This window comes from Parambassis ranga, chromosome 9 (genome assembly GCF_900634625.1).
Source record: "Parambassis ranga chromosome 9, fParRan2.1, whole genome shotgun sequence".
Lineage (NCBI taxonomy): Eukaryota > Metazoa > Chordata > Actinopteri > Ambassidae > Parambassis > Parambassis ranga.
Genome location: NC_041030.1, coordinates 17,506,660 through 17,521,184, shown reverse-complemented (window position 1 = coordinate 17,521,184; position 14,525 = coordinate 17,506,660). Strand labels below are relative to the sequence as shown.

The 14,525-nt window shown below is 39.5% G+C and overlaps 1 protein-coding gene across 1 annotated transcript in view; it reads left to right on the top strand.

Moving 5' to 3' along the window:
* Positions 1-3,343, top strand: part of LOC114441524 (transmembrane protein 132D) — a 169,723-nt gene extending 166,380 nt beyond the window's left edge. The window contains exons 13-16 of the mRNA XM_028414495.1: positions 1,378-1,506; positions 1,628-1,924; positions 2,066-2,340; positions 2,484-3,343. Of these exons, the coding sequence (XP_028270296.1) occupies positions 1,378-1,506; positions 1,628-1,924; positions 2,066-2,340; positions 2,484-3,099 (1,317 nt within the window). The 3' untranslated portion in view covers positions 3,100-3,343. The remainder of the gene's footprint in view (positions 1-1,377; positions 1,507-1,627; positions 1,925-2,065; positions 2,341-2,483) is intronic.
* The last annotated feature ends 11,182 nt before the right edge of the window (positions 3,344-14,525 follow it).

Below are 14,525 nucleotides of genomic sequence, written 5' to 3'. Positions count from 1 at the left end.
TTTTATCACACTCAAGTTATTATCCCTCACCCCCCTCGCTCCTCTTCTATTTTTTCTTTATCAAACAATAGCCTACATCATCATTTCTATCCAAGGGCTAATTGGACAAGAAGCAGCTCATCACAATGAAAATACTTAATTTATTCAGTGTTACCTGTGCAGAATGATGTAATTATAGGAAATGAAAGTAAAGAAAAGAAGAAATGTGGATGAAAAGAAGGGAAAAGGGGGAATTAAAAGGGATTCAGCAGTGGTCCTCAGGATGGCTCCTAATTACTTTTGTAAGCAGCTTTTTTTGCTGTGTTTTTATTAAGGGAAGCAAAAACGTTTTTATTGAGGGGAAATTAGTGTGGTTCTCTTACTGTGATCATTTAATCACTTAAGGTTTTTTGGTATGTATAGAGGTTACCAAAGGGTCTGGGGGTATTTGTTCTTGTTGTAATAGATGGAGAGGCTGAAGAAAACAAGAGTAGGTTTCTGTCATCAGTGTTTACATGCTGATTGTTTGTGTGAGTGAATAGATGGGAGGTTACGTGTCTCTCTGTATGAGAAACAACATCCTGTTTATTCCTATTATATTGAAGACCACACTGTCAAGCTACCAAGGCCACCACCAATGAATATCGGTACTTCTTTATTCTCAAAGCTTTTCAGCTTTCAGAGCTGAAATATTAATTCGGCCATATGCTTTTTGCAATCTATAGCTCCTTTCATCTAATAAATGGAAATATTCTTTTCTTGATCTGTCTTTAAGTGAACCGTAGAAAGCCACTAGGGGGCAGTAAAAAGCACAGTTTATACAAGTGAGGTAAAATATAGGTTGCTAAATACTTTCCTCTTCAGGTAGTTTCCAACTCCGTCTCTTTGTTGTTCTGTGCTGCTGTCGGCTGCATCATGATCACACGCTGATTAGACGAGCAAGACTTGATCAAAGTTGTGTACCTTAAAACAAAAACAATGATACTGTCAATGCTTCTCATGCTGCTCCTTTTATATCCCGCAGTCATCTCAGTCTTTGTTCATATAAAAAGAGCCTGTCCTCAGTAGAAAGATTATGCATGGTGGGAACATTTTAACTTTTGTGGTCATCCAAGTTCAGTAATGTGAGTGTGAAATCTGGAAGTTGGGACAGGACTTGTCACCATAGCTACCAATAGAATAGTAGTAGGAGTACATTGATATATGGCTGTATTGCTTTAAAATGCTGGACACTTTAAATTTCGTTATACATGCAGCATGTTACAATGACAGTAACAGTCTATTGTATTCTATTTAGCACAGAAACTACCAGACCTTTATGCCTATAATGCTGTTAGACACAATGCCTTAATTGGAATATCTTCATGCAAGCTCAGATTGTTCTGTTCTCTCGTTCAGGAAGCTGCGATCAGTGCATGGATCCAGTACAGTGATGGTTCAGTGACACCACTTGATATCTATGATAACAAGGACTTCCTCCTTTCTGCTGTCTCGCTGGATGAAAGTGTCATCTCTGTCACAAATCAGGTATTAGCTGTCTTTATCTATAGAATTTTGTAAATGTTTTTATATAAATGTATGCAGGTAATTCTCCTCATCACATAACTTCACTAAAAATCCAAATGCCCATCTTCATTGTGTTCATTAGGAGCAGCACTGGCCAATTATAGTTGCAGAAGGTGATGGACAGGGGGCACTGGTTCGCGTTGAGATGGTTATCTCTGAGACGTGCCAGAAGTCCAAAAGGAAGAGTGTTCTGGCATCAGGAGTTGGTAATGTTACAGTTAAGTTTGGAGCAAAGAGTGAGGAAAGAGGAGTGATGGGAAGAGGTGGACAGGAAGACGGTGGAGGGATGGACAACAGCACCGGCGAACTACAGACAAAGGATGGAGAGTGGAAGTCCAACAGTGCAGCAGTGGATCGAGAGGAAGGAGCCATGAGGAAGGTAGGAGGAGTCTTAATGCTTATTTTGAATCTAAAAAGGAGGCAGTACATTCTACATTTAGTAATTTACTCTAAAACCCACTTTTATGGACAAAACCTTTTAAAGATGTATTGTGTGTATGTGTTCATTATCTGTTCTCAGGCTAGCACAACAACCAAGAGCACAGTAACCCATCGTGCTTCAGGTGGCAAAGCTGCCAGTGGTGGCAGCAGCAGCGGTCGGGGCGGCGGACCCAGCCAGTCAGGTGACTACAGTAGCTACCCAGCACAAGTGGAGGTACCAGGGACAGGAAACAGCGAGCTGACACAGACCACCAGAGGTCTGTCAGACCTGGAGATTGGGATGTATGCCCTCCTGGGAGTATTCTGCCTCGCAATACTGGTCTTCCTCATCAACTGTGTCAGCTTTGCATTCAGGTAAAATACTGTAAAAAGTCTAATGTGAGCGCAGTACATGGACTCAAGTAACAATGAATATAATAATAGTAAAGCCTTTCAGCCCATGTACATTATGTTGAGGAATGTAGACCACCATATTTTTTTATCATCTTTGCCTGCAGATACCGTCACAAACAGGTCCCTGTGCTGGAGGCAGGAGGCAACATGAACCATGCCCATGACTGGGTGTGGCTTGGCAACGAGGCTGACCTTTTAGCGGACCACTCTGACCAGTGTCAGGGCGGGCTGCCCGACGAGTGCACCACCATCATTGACCGGAATGAGGGAGGATATGAGGAGAACAAGTACCTGCTGAATGGGGCTGGTAACACCTTGGTTATGGGCATGGGCACTATTAGTGGGAGTGGTGGAGCAGGTGGACACCGGGGTGTCACCCACGGACAGACCCTGCCCAGATCTGTTCCAGAATCGCATCAGTGCCTTTCAGCAATCACTACTGGTGGCAAAGATGCCAGTGGCCACACGGAGCACCTAAATAATTCTCCACGAGCCACGGCTGCAGCTGCTGTTGCAGCTGCCAAACGCAAACGCGTCAAATTCACATCTTTTGCCACTGTTCTGCCCAATGATAATTCATGTGGGGGAGGACCATACACCAACTCTTCAGCCCTGATGACCAATGGGAGCGAGGATGACATCAAGTGGGTGTGCCAGGATATGGACCTAGGTCAGAATGAAATCAGAACCTACATGGAGAGGCTACAAGACAATCTGTGACTGAGGAATGGAGGGGCAGAGGATGAGTTCAGGAGGGAGGATGGACAATGAGTACAATTCACCTGTAATGCCTTTGCAATGGATTATTGGAGGGAGAATGGGAAGAGTGCGAGAACAGTAAAGGGAACATGAAGTGTGGAGCTTAGAAGATGATTGAACATACAGTGAAGGGGATGCTTACATTTAGCTCCCTGTAGGCAACAAGGAAAGCATCAAATCATCACGAGCTCACACCGAAATTAATGGTAGCAAACAATAAATCACATTGAATTTGTTTTGTATTATTTATTGTGAAAATATTAGTGTAAAAACAATACTATTGGTTATGAATGTTTACTTTCAGAATACCAGTAAACCATTGTATACATACATTATACAGTTAATTCAGGGTATGTTATTGGACAAATGCCACTATAACTTTAAACAAGGACGGCAAGAATTTACAACATGTCCTAACCTCAGAAGTGTTTTTTATTACTCATATGGTAAATTGCCGACATTGGCTGTGGCTGTTGATGATTTATTGATCTAGTTTCAAGATACAAACCTGCCATTTACCTGCCAAGTCTGCTGAATGGAAACACTGATGATGTTTCGAGGATACTGTCTGTTCCTGTTACACCATGTGACCCAATTTCTTTTGCCATTGTTCATAAGTAAAATGTAAAGAAAAAATATATATATATTCCAAGTACTCAACTAGAAATCCAGGCATTCAGCTCTGCATTCAGGCAATCATGCTCTTTCCTGAAGTGTGTGAGAGTTGGAAAAGTGCATAAAAGACTGTTTCTCCCTCGGATCCAAGACAGAGGCATTTATTCTTGCACAATTACAAACAGGAAAGGACGTTAGCCATATTGAAGGCTTAATTTCTGTTTCCTGAAACCCTGCGGCCAATGACAGCTTTCTCCCTGTGTTCACAACAAATCCTGTCATCCCCTGGCCCCTCTTCTTGTCTGTGATTGGACAGCAGTAGAACCTTTGTGAACTAACATACACAGTGAAATACTGTCTGTAAACTAAAGGGGGGGCTGGCGGGGGGGTGTCTCACATAGACAGGAAGCTGCTTGGGCTTTGCAAAGCCTGACTGAACTCTTAATAATGAGGATTATTTAAAAATGTAGGCAACAAGACAGACAGCAACATCTACCATGTTATACCTGGATCTAATGGGATATACCTAATGACATTACAATATAAATGAAAATGGAATGATATGGGTTCATGAAACATCTCTCTGAACGTGATTATAAATATATTTTTCCCCTTTTGTTTGTCCTTTTTGATAAAGCGAAGGTTTTAATTGTGTTTTTTTCCCATGTTTTTTTCCTAATTTTGGAAGATATTATTGTAGCTTTTTACTTTAGAGATTTGTTAAGATTTAAGAATATATTATCCTTTTTTTTCTCCTAGATATCTATTTATTTAAATTGACATTTGAGAGGGTGAGGAAGAAAAGAAAGGCCGAGGACTAAGACTGAAAATAATATAGGCCTGCTGGTGAATGATAGCACATAAAGTCAAAGCGAAAAAGACAGAACAGGCAGAGGTTGCCTCACCTTCGTTAAGCTCAGGTGACGAGTCGTGAAGAACTGACAATAAATAAAAAAAGGAGAACTGTAAGATTGTTAAGATTGCAATATTTATTTATAAATGTGTTACTGTTTCAGAGTACACTGTATGTTGTAAATAAATAAACATGCTTCAAAGTGCTTGTGAATAAGACTGCAGGTCACTAGCCAACAACATGGTGATATTTTGTACATTTTACAGTGCAAATATGGTACACAATACTATCTACCACCACAATGTGAAAGTGATCTTACTGGTTCTTTTTCTAAAGATGTTCCTGTCTTTGTTTCAAGTATTGAATGAGTTCTTGTCTTTGTACAGGGTAGGAATCAGTTTACCTCCATAATGAGATGTAAAAAAAAAAAAAAAATGGAGGCAATCCATCGTACATCTCACTCAAAATTGCTTGAGGATGGTGAATCTGAGGGTCTTATTTCAGAAAGGAAACCAAATGTTGTATCATTTTATCGGAATCTGGATTATTACAGATACTAAGCAACTGTTTTTTTTAATCATTTATTAAACATAATAAAACGGTACACCCATATTATTGGGCCTGAAACGGAACAGACAGAGAATAGAAGGAAAAAAGGAGCTTAAGAGACCTGAGCTGACGCCATACAGAGGAGCAAACTGGGCTGCACGGCCTCCACCAAAGCAATAGATATTTTGACTGATGATGACAGCTACACTGTATGTTCTGGACACATTACTGTATCTAACCTACTCTAACATAGTTAAGACTGCTGTGATCAAAAGAATCAGTCCAATGGGTCTGATTTCGTTGTTTCGAGTTGTTTAAGGTACAAGTGTAGCAATGCTCTCAGATGATTTGAACTTTTAACACGCTGTGAGTTTAATCAGCCTTGACATCCTTTCTACCTGGCTATACTTTTAAAACTGTAGGGATGTCAAGACAAAGGAAAAAAAAATTACAATTTTAAATTTTTAAGGACATCATTTTGAGGCTATTTCAGCTTTTATTTAAAACCAGAAAGAGAAGAAATCTGGTGCAGTAAATAATCACACATTTCTACATGCTTCCTAAACTACTGCTGAACATCCTAGATTCCAATGAAGTTTTTTTTAAAAAGGGTTCAGCTTTTTTTTTCTTCTTAAACTTTCAGATGTTGGCACTGGCATGAATAGCAACTGGCTAAAACTAGAGGGTAGTTTAATGTGTTAATTCATGATCATTTGTTACAATGAATGGATATTTTTGACACAGGCAACTGTAGGTGCATAATCAAAACCACAGTTGTTTATTATTTTCTTCTACATTCTTCTTAAAGGCTGTTTGTATAGAGAACGTTTGATGCCTTATATAGCTCATCTTGCAATAATACTCCAGTAAAGTGATTCTCCCTCCCTTAGAACAACACAAGTTAGGTTACAGCCCTTTTAGAAGAAGCCATGCACAGCAGTAGTTCAGCAAGCAGAAAATAGAACTCCTACAGTAAAAAAATCTGAAGTGTAAAAAAAAAAAAGTTACATCCTGCAAAATGTGTTCCACTATTGTGTACACATGAGCAGCAGCATACAGATAGTAGATCTGAACCCTAAACGTTTTTATTATTTTTGTTTAATTTGTTTTTCTTTTTGCTATTGTCATTGTTTAAAGATGGTTCATGGAGGCCAATAAAGACCCATAACCAAAAAACTTGCAAGTCTTGTTCTTGTGTCTTTCTAAATGTTCTTTTAAATGTGCGTAGTCTGATAAGACGGCTGGTCACGTGAACTCCTGAAGTCTCCAGTCGTGATTTTGTCTGAATGGCTGAACATTTAATTAGGAGTGGGCAGCTGTGTCATTGAAGACGTCAAGACAACAGAAACAGATTTCACTGATTAACACACCTTGAATCAGGGAAGAGGAACAAAGAAATCACCTTGTGCTATCAATCAGTGCTGATCGCTGGCAAGTGTAACACAATGCCGGCTGGTTATGAATTGTGACCACCTTCTGCTGGTATCAAGGCCTTTGTAGTGTTCAGACAGTACTGTTCCATCTGCACCAGCTACATGCAAGCTGAGAATGCAGCTATGTGGCTGCATAATCCCCCCCCCCCCATAAAGTGGACTTGTGCTCAATGGTCTCATTTTATGAATGAAGTGATGACTGTACCTCTGGGAATGGCTGATTCTCTCTCTTTGTTTAATTTTGTTGGGGCTAATCACATTTCTGTGTGCTGCCACTGGGAGTCCCAGAAGATGGGGAGGCATTTACATCAGAAGTTAATTAAGATAACGCTTTGTAACACACTGGATTACCAAGCATAAGTATAAAATTAGAGATCCAAGATAAAGTTAACATTTGATTATAACTGTCTCTGTTACCCTACGGCACACTGCCCACCATCACAGAAAATGTGTTAACTTAGGAGTGTAGTAAAGACATGTTCTCCCTAAATTACTTCATTGCCTGCATTTTGACTCTGACCGTTCAATAGAAATGTTGTCTTGCTAGTCCCACAGTCATGTCAAAATAATTAAACATGATACACTACATTCACACTGCAGGAATATGGCATTCATCCCCAAAAAGTATGTGATGAGCGAGGTTGACACAGAAATACAATTCATGTGTATGTATAAAAATAATTTTGGGAGCTTCCATTAATCAGTGACTTATCCTGTATGACGGTTGAACATAGAAATTCCAGATAACGTAGTGATGGGAGGAGGAAAGTCATGCCAAAGATGTTGTTTACAGAGGTATCAAATTAAGTTAGCATGCAAAGTAGCTTGTAGGGGCCTGTACCCTTGCCCTTTGTCCACCAGTCAGCCATTCTGTTGTACATGTAGAAAATAAATATAACAATAAACATGAAGAACATACAGTGCCTTTAAACCGTCACATTAAACATTTAGCCAAAGATTCTGCGTTTAGTTAGTCCCTTCCGTATTTCCTTTGGAAGGAACCAAATATACATGGAAAAGGGGGGGTGTCTATGTCCACAAGTTATGCTAGGTTTTTACACATACAGAGAGGTGACGAGTTTTATTTTGATTTCATATTTGTTTGCGTTGTTAATTAAGATTATTAATGAATATTTTGAGCTTAACACATCTAAAAAGTCCAGCAAAAAAATACTGAAGTGGAAGTACGTCCCCCCCTCCAACCTAAGGGTAAACGTGTGCTACCACTACTACTGAAAACGCAGATGAAGCTAATTAGCTAATTTAGTTCTCGTTCTCAGCAGTAGAGCACTGTGTGGCGGTGCAACGGTGTGACTGGGCAGACTTTTGGAAAAGGAATATAACAGAATACATAATGAATTATTTGGAAAAAAGGACAAGTGAATACAAAGACTAAGATGATAATTACCACAAAGGGAGAAGCATACGCAACAAAACACGGAGGACTAGCAAGAACTGGAAAACCCAGAGTGGACTTCAGCATTTAAACGTGAGCATTTGAACTTGTCTTCTTCTATCTTTGTGTTATTTGTGGTCGCTGTATTACATGGCGCAGATGTTGTTGTTTGTGCTGCTGTTGTGGTGACAGTTCACCGAGGAGAGTGAGTGCAGGTGTTATTAACTGGTCAGCCACCTGTTGATAGCAGGTAGGTTGTCACTAGGCAGTAAAAAAACTTTGTTTTTATTTTGTAACTGAGCATGTGCAAACAGCCTGCTGATGGCAATGTTAAATGATGGAGCTAGTGTGCTACATGTGTGGATGAATTGAGCAGAGTGCCTGGTTTTCATCTAAATGTGGTGAAGTGAATGTTTTGAAAGTTTAAAAAAAAGAAATGCCAGTTGAGTGTGTTTCTATCCACTGTTTAGTGGGGATAGATTACACAGCTTTACCTATAGTCAATGGTCTTAGGTGCTTCCACCTCCCATATTCTATGCAAGTCAAAAACCACCTAAGACCAGCCTGCTTTGAGGGACAGGTGGGTGCCACCTTCTTGCCTGTAAAACTGCTAACATGGCGACTATCAGAGCCTCCCATACAGATTGAAAACGCATCTTCAGAAATATAACGGCGACATCATGAACACTCCGTCCATTGTTATATAGCCTACTGTCTACGAGGCCATTTAAGTCATCTATGATATGTGATTTGCTTCTGTCTGTTGGAAATGTGGCATGCAGATTTGATTTTTATGCCTTTCTAAAATGGTTATCTAGCATCAAAAACTAGTTTTTACCCCCTTTTCCTAAAAAAAAAATGCATCGGTTTACTTGTTCAAAGATTGCTCCTGCCATCTAATATTATCAAATATGCTGCTTTTATGACCCAGAGCAAATCTGAATCCAGTGGAATATTGGTGTGTTTACAAATGTGCTGACTGACGCTGTAACGTAACATGTTACACAGAATGCTTCCTCATTTTAAATCAAAATCAAAGGGAGTGCCAGTGGTAACCTCTGATTTAAATAGGCTGTCACTCTGAAAGAGGGGAGCAGCTGGCCCCAGTCAGGCCCTTTGGTCTAAATAGACCAGACCTGCCACTGCTAAATTGACCTGCATGTGAAGAAATCCAGATAAGAATGTAGAAGTAACAATAAAACAAAAGACCACAGACTAGATAAATGTGTGAAAGAGCTGTGAATTCATGTCTTTATATCGGTGGTAAATCAACAGCCTCCTTTTTCTCAAGTGCTCTGTGGGGGCAGGAAATAAATAGAACAATTTTCTGAAATAGTTCAGAACAGGACTCAAGACAGGAACAGGATAGAGTAAAGCGTCTCCAGATGATAACAATAACACTGGAAACTCTCGCACAGGCATGCAGAAATAACTTTTTTATTGCATGTAACTACCATTAGCTTAGCTTAGCGTAGTCAATGGCATTCAGTGTATCCAACTAACATGCCATTAGCAACAGTAAGTGAAACAACACAGGCTCTCTATCTGCTAGTGAGAGTGCTCACTTGTATGTGCACACACACGTGTCACCCCCCAATAAAAGGGTCAGGAAAACAGTGCTTTAAGATTGACCTCACTGTGAATTGCTTTGGGTGACCAGGACTGCTTTTTGTGATTTCCTCCAGGGTTTAGGCCATGCATCAATCCCTGCTTCTGATGACATACAGTAGAGTAGAGTTTGAAAGTATTATGCAACTTCAATATCTTCCTGCTCTTCAAATATTCAAAACTAGAGATTCTTTATTGCTTGAGGGATACATTTTGTTTTCCAACTGAATTTAAGTCTGTGAACATGTTTTTCTGCATAACTTACATTGACTGTGAAAAAAAAAATGCATCCATAGCATGAATTGTGGTTTGTAAGAGCACTAGTCAAAATTATTAGGTATTTTTAATAAAAGAAACACAAATTGGAACTGAGGAGGAAAATACAGTAGTTCTATTGTTCCAGTATGCTGCTGCCCACTTGTTGACATCCTGGCAGTTGATTTTTATGCCTCAAAGTTTGCACCAGTGTGATTGACTGCTTAGCTGTTATAAGTCCAGGTCGGAATTCATTCAATTTATGTCAACATTACAATATGTTATGATAATATTCTGAAAAAACACTTAGTGCCTTTAATGTTATCACTCCATGTTACAAAAGTCAGGACAGGTATGGATAGAATCTGCATCTTGACTGGTTGGCAGAGACGAACAGCAAGATAGTAAATTTTTTTTTTATTGTAAAGAGTAATTAGTTTCGGGGGGGGGGTTATTATTGCATTCTTTAATCAACATCCAAATGCTGTGACTGGATCAAATGAAATGTTTGTGACTGTTGGACACATGGAGCCATGGGGATGCTACATGCACTAAAATGTATTTTCCACCCCAGTGATAATAATCATGAGGGAAAACACGAGCAGTAGTCCACATCTAGAGCCTTTATTACTCTTTATGAGTAATAAGGGTCACATAGTGCCACCATGGCCATTTCTCCAAATATTACCCCTATTTTCCTCTACCACCGTGATGTTAAAATACATCGGAGTGAATGTGTTGTGTTCTGTCTTTATGAGGACCAGCATGTTCTTTAGAAGGTTTTCTTGCACAGCTAGCTTAAATTTGTCTGTTGAAGATTAATTTAATTTGTTTGTGGGGTATTAGCAGGCATCGATCTTTGTATTAGTGTGTTTATGTACTTTTTATGTACTTGTGTGGGTGTGAGCAGGCGTTATGATGGGACTGTCTGTTATTATAATACAGAGTTATTTTAGCTGGGGCACAGTAATGACAGTATTACCTTCACCTTGTCAAAATAGACCCATAGTGCTTTTGTCCATTAAGGTAAATATACCTTCCACACTTTCTTTTTGGCTTGCTGAGACCACAAACACACATACACACAAGGAGCCAGGCTATACACCAGTTTTATGGGACTAGTGGGGTGCATAGGATCTGTAAGCTTCAGATCTCCTGCCCTATGTAGCACCATAAAATGACATTCACTCTCAGAAGTGTGAGTGAGTTGTGCTGGCATTGTTTAGTATTTTTGTTTTTGGTGCACTTGCATTTATCACTCCAACTATTTACTCCTTTAAAACACTGTACACACAAATAGCTCTGGATGAACTTTATTCTTTGTCTCTGTTGCTCTGTCTCACTTGTACATGCACATACAGTATTTCCCTACAGTTTAGAGCTTCTTTCCATTAACATGTGTTTTCTCTGTCCCTGCAAGCTCTGCTCTGCTACAGTAGTTGATTTACAGCTCTTATCAAATACATATTGCCAAGCGAGTGAGACGTGCAACCTTTCATTTGCACGCCGCCACCCTGCAAATTCGACACGCTACATTAACAAGAAAAATGACTGCTTCTATGCATGCCAAGCTCCTGCCTGTGTGCAAGTGTGTGTGTGTTTGTGTTTGAGAAAGAGAGTGAAAAGATGAATAAAAAGTGCTACCAAAGGAAATACTGTACAACATATATGCGAGTTTTGAGGTACATCTGCGTGGGCGAGGGAGTATTTCAGAGTGTATAATTTATGGCTCCAAGTGCACATAGGTTCAGCTGCATGATGGTCAAAATAGACGTCTGTCATCAGTGGGCTAAGTAGGGGCTTTGAAAGTGCAAAAAGAAAATTAAAATGAATAGGGGGCATCCGTTTTAACTGGCCTAGATACAGTCCAAAAGCATTAACCACCTGTAAATTTGATTTATTAAACAAGTTGTTACTTAATGTCCTACACCGGGCAATATGTCAATATGTTCTGCTAGCATAAATATAGCCATGTTTCCTTTCTGGTAGTATTGATTATCGTCCAAAGGTGGAATTTTTTTTCATGAGCATGTGTTGAATATAGGTATTAAAAGAGCTATTACCTTAAATCAATATCTCAGATATTTATAACACCTTAGAAGGAACTAATTTAATGATTGGTTTTGTTGCACAATTTATTAATTACCCAGCCCTTGTTGCAACGAGAGAAGAAGACAGCCTGCCAGTAGACGTCAATGATTAATAGTTAAATGGTAACATACGTACAGTATGTGTTGTGCTGTTTATATTTGTGTTTCTCTGAGTGGAAGGAATTCATCTTGTTGTATCTGGACAATGAAAATAACATTTTTTGAATCGATAATAGCTAAAGAAGCCACCAGTCTCAGAGGATTTTGGCACCTAGATACTCTCTCTTTTTAACAAACAGAAATGTTTTCTATACTTTCACTCATCTCATTAACCTTTTCATTACAGTGTAGTGTTTTCCCAGTGGATGGAAGCAGGCAAAACTGATTTTTGAATTTGATTACATCTAAAGGTCAATTAATGACCTCATTCTAGGATTTAGAAAAAGCTATGGTTTTACTCTTTACTATTTGGAATAAATCAGCTATTCCTAATGTTTGGTTTATATAACAACAGACGGTTTAGAGAAATGTGTTTCCTCTGGCTTAGTTTTGTTTAGGAGCCATTCCTATGACAGTTCTAAATGATGTAAGATGCTGTGATATGCACTGACGGTTCTGCCAGACAGCCTATCTAGCCTGTCTAAATGACCAGTCAGAGTTTATACTGTAGCTCTGTTTGCACACAACCTATTGTTTGTGACATTTATCTGGTCTTTACCCTTCCAGGTTTTGTCAGTTTGTACCTGTCTTCTTTTGCCTGTATGTTCAGATATTCAGGTATTAATGATTCCATACCTATTATAGTTGCTTTTGCAGATTTGTGTATGTATGAGACAAACAGTAACTCACTGTATAACAATGTCTTGCTACACTCACAGACATGCTCCCATGTGTAATTCATGGAGTTTTCCTAAGGTGTTTGGTGATCCGTAGCTCCTAGTAAGCTTTCAGGCTAATGGTTAGTATCCTGCTACTGTGCCACACACAGGCACACAACCAAATCGGAGCATGTTCACCGATCATGATGTTAATAGATGGGGGCATTATTCACAGTTTACACACGCTTCCATAGCTAGAGACAGTGTGGAAAGCGCAATGTACACATATCTCACTCACAGACAAGTAAATTGCATTCTGTGTCAACATGTAGTAACTAATGGCCTCATTATGTCTGGTGTACACACACACGCAACCAGTAAAACACTGATTTCACAAAATAAAGCGTAGCCCAATACAAAATCCCCACATCCAAGTGCACACACTGAGGTTACTGTTGCTCTGTAATTACATCCACTGGCTCAACTTCTGGATTCTCACACAAATTCAGGGCAATGGTCTAAATGCAAGGTAAACTGCACAACCCTATTATTTTTATAGTGTTAGAAACACAGACATTAAACTATGCATTATAACATTGGCAGAAAGGAGCATAGCCCATGCACCTATTCAACTAATGCTCCAACTTTTTCTTTACACACGCTCCTTGGCATCAGACACATGCTTGTTCTGCCCACCCTGCTACACCACATGTCCTACCTGTCTTATTAAGAGTCTGACAAAGACTTTGGATTATGTGTGAATTCAGGATATGAGTGCAAACAAATAGCTCCTCATTCCTCATACTCTTCTCATTTTTAATGACAACAGGAGATTTAACTTTTGGGTAACAAATGAAGTTAAAACTGTGCTCTGCCATGTGCCAGGACATATATTAGTTTGGCAGTGCTCTCTAGCCAGTTTGCAAAGGAGCAGGACTTGCTAAGGAAAAGACTGGGCAAGAATTTGGCCAGAAGGAAAAAACACTGGCATTTGTAGTTTAAAAAAAATAAATACCGGTGTGGTGCCAGCATAATTTAGATGTGGTTTTCCTTCTTTGGCAGAACAACTTCATGCACAGCTGTTAGAATTTGAAGCAAAATCCCGTGGACCTCTTAAGAATCCACCAAGCATGTGCATTAGCATCCATTAACAGTCACACCAACTACTGGCAGGCATGTCCAAGAGTAGCTCAAACCTGACTTTCTGTAGATGCAAAATAAGAAGCCTAAGATAAGATTGGGACAAAGTACCACTGACCTTTAATACAATGTCTTGTTAGGCCATCAGGCCACCTATCACTGCCTTCCTTTTTTTTCTCACCATCCATCTCCTTCAACCTCTTTGTTTCTTTATCTGTGTCCTCTGCCTCTTGCTCCCCTTCTGTGCACCTCTCCCACTTGGTGATGTATTTTTACTTCCACACACACCAAAATGTGATCTTGTTTCTCTCCTCTGCTGAAGTCACAAGGCCCTGCTATAAAGCACGTTCTGGCATGTACATTTGTCCAGATTTGATTTTCCAACTGCAGCTTCCCCCTGGTTTACAGCTCTGGGTGTGTGTCTACATGTGTGTTTGCACAGACAACAGCGGTCAATTATAAACGCGCAACCATGTAGAGACAGAAATGACATGCCACTGTAAATAAGGTAAATAACATAAGGCTGTAGTAATAGTTTTTTTTTTAATAAAAGAAAATGGCAAGATATGTTCTATAGAAAAGGTAACCTTAAATGGCTTCTAATACAACTAAATAACATTGACTTGACCT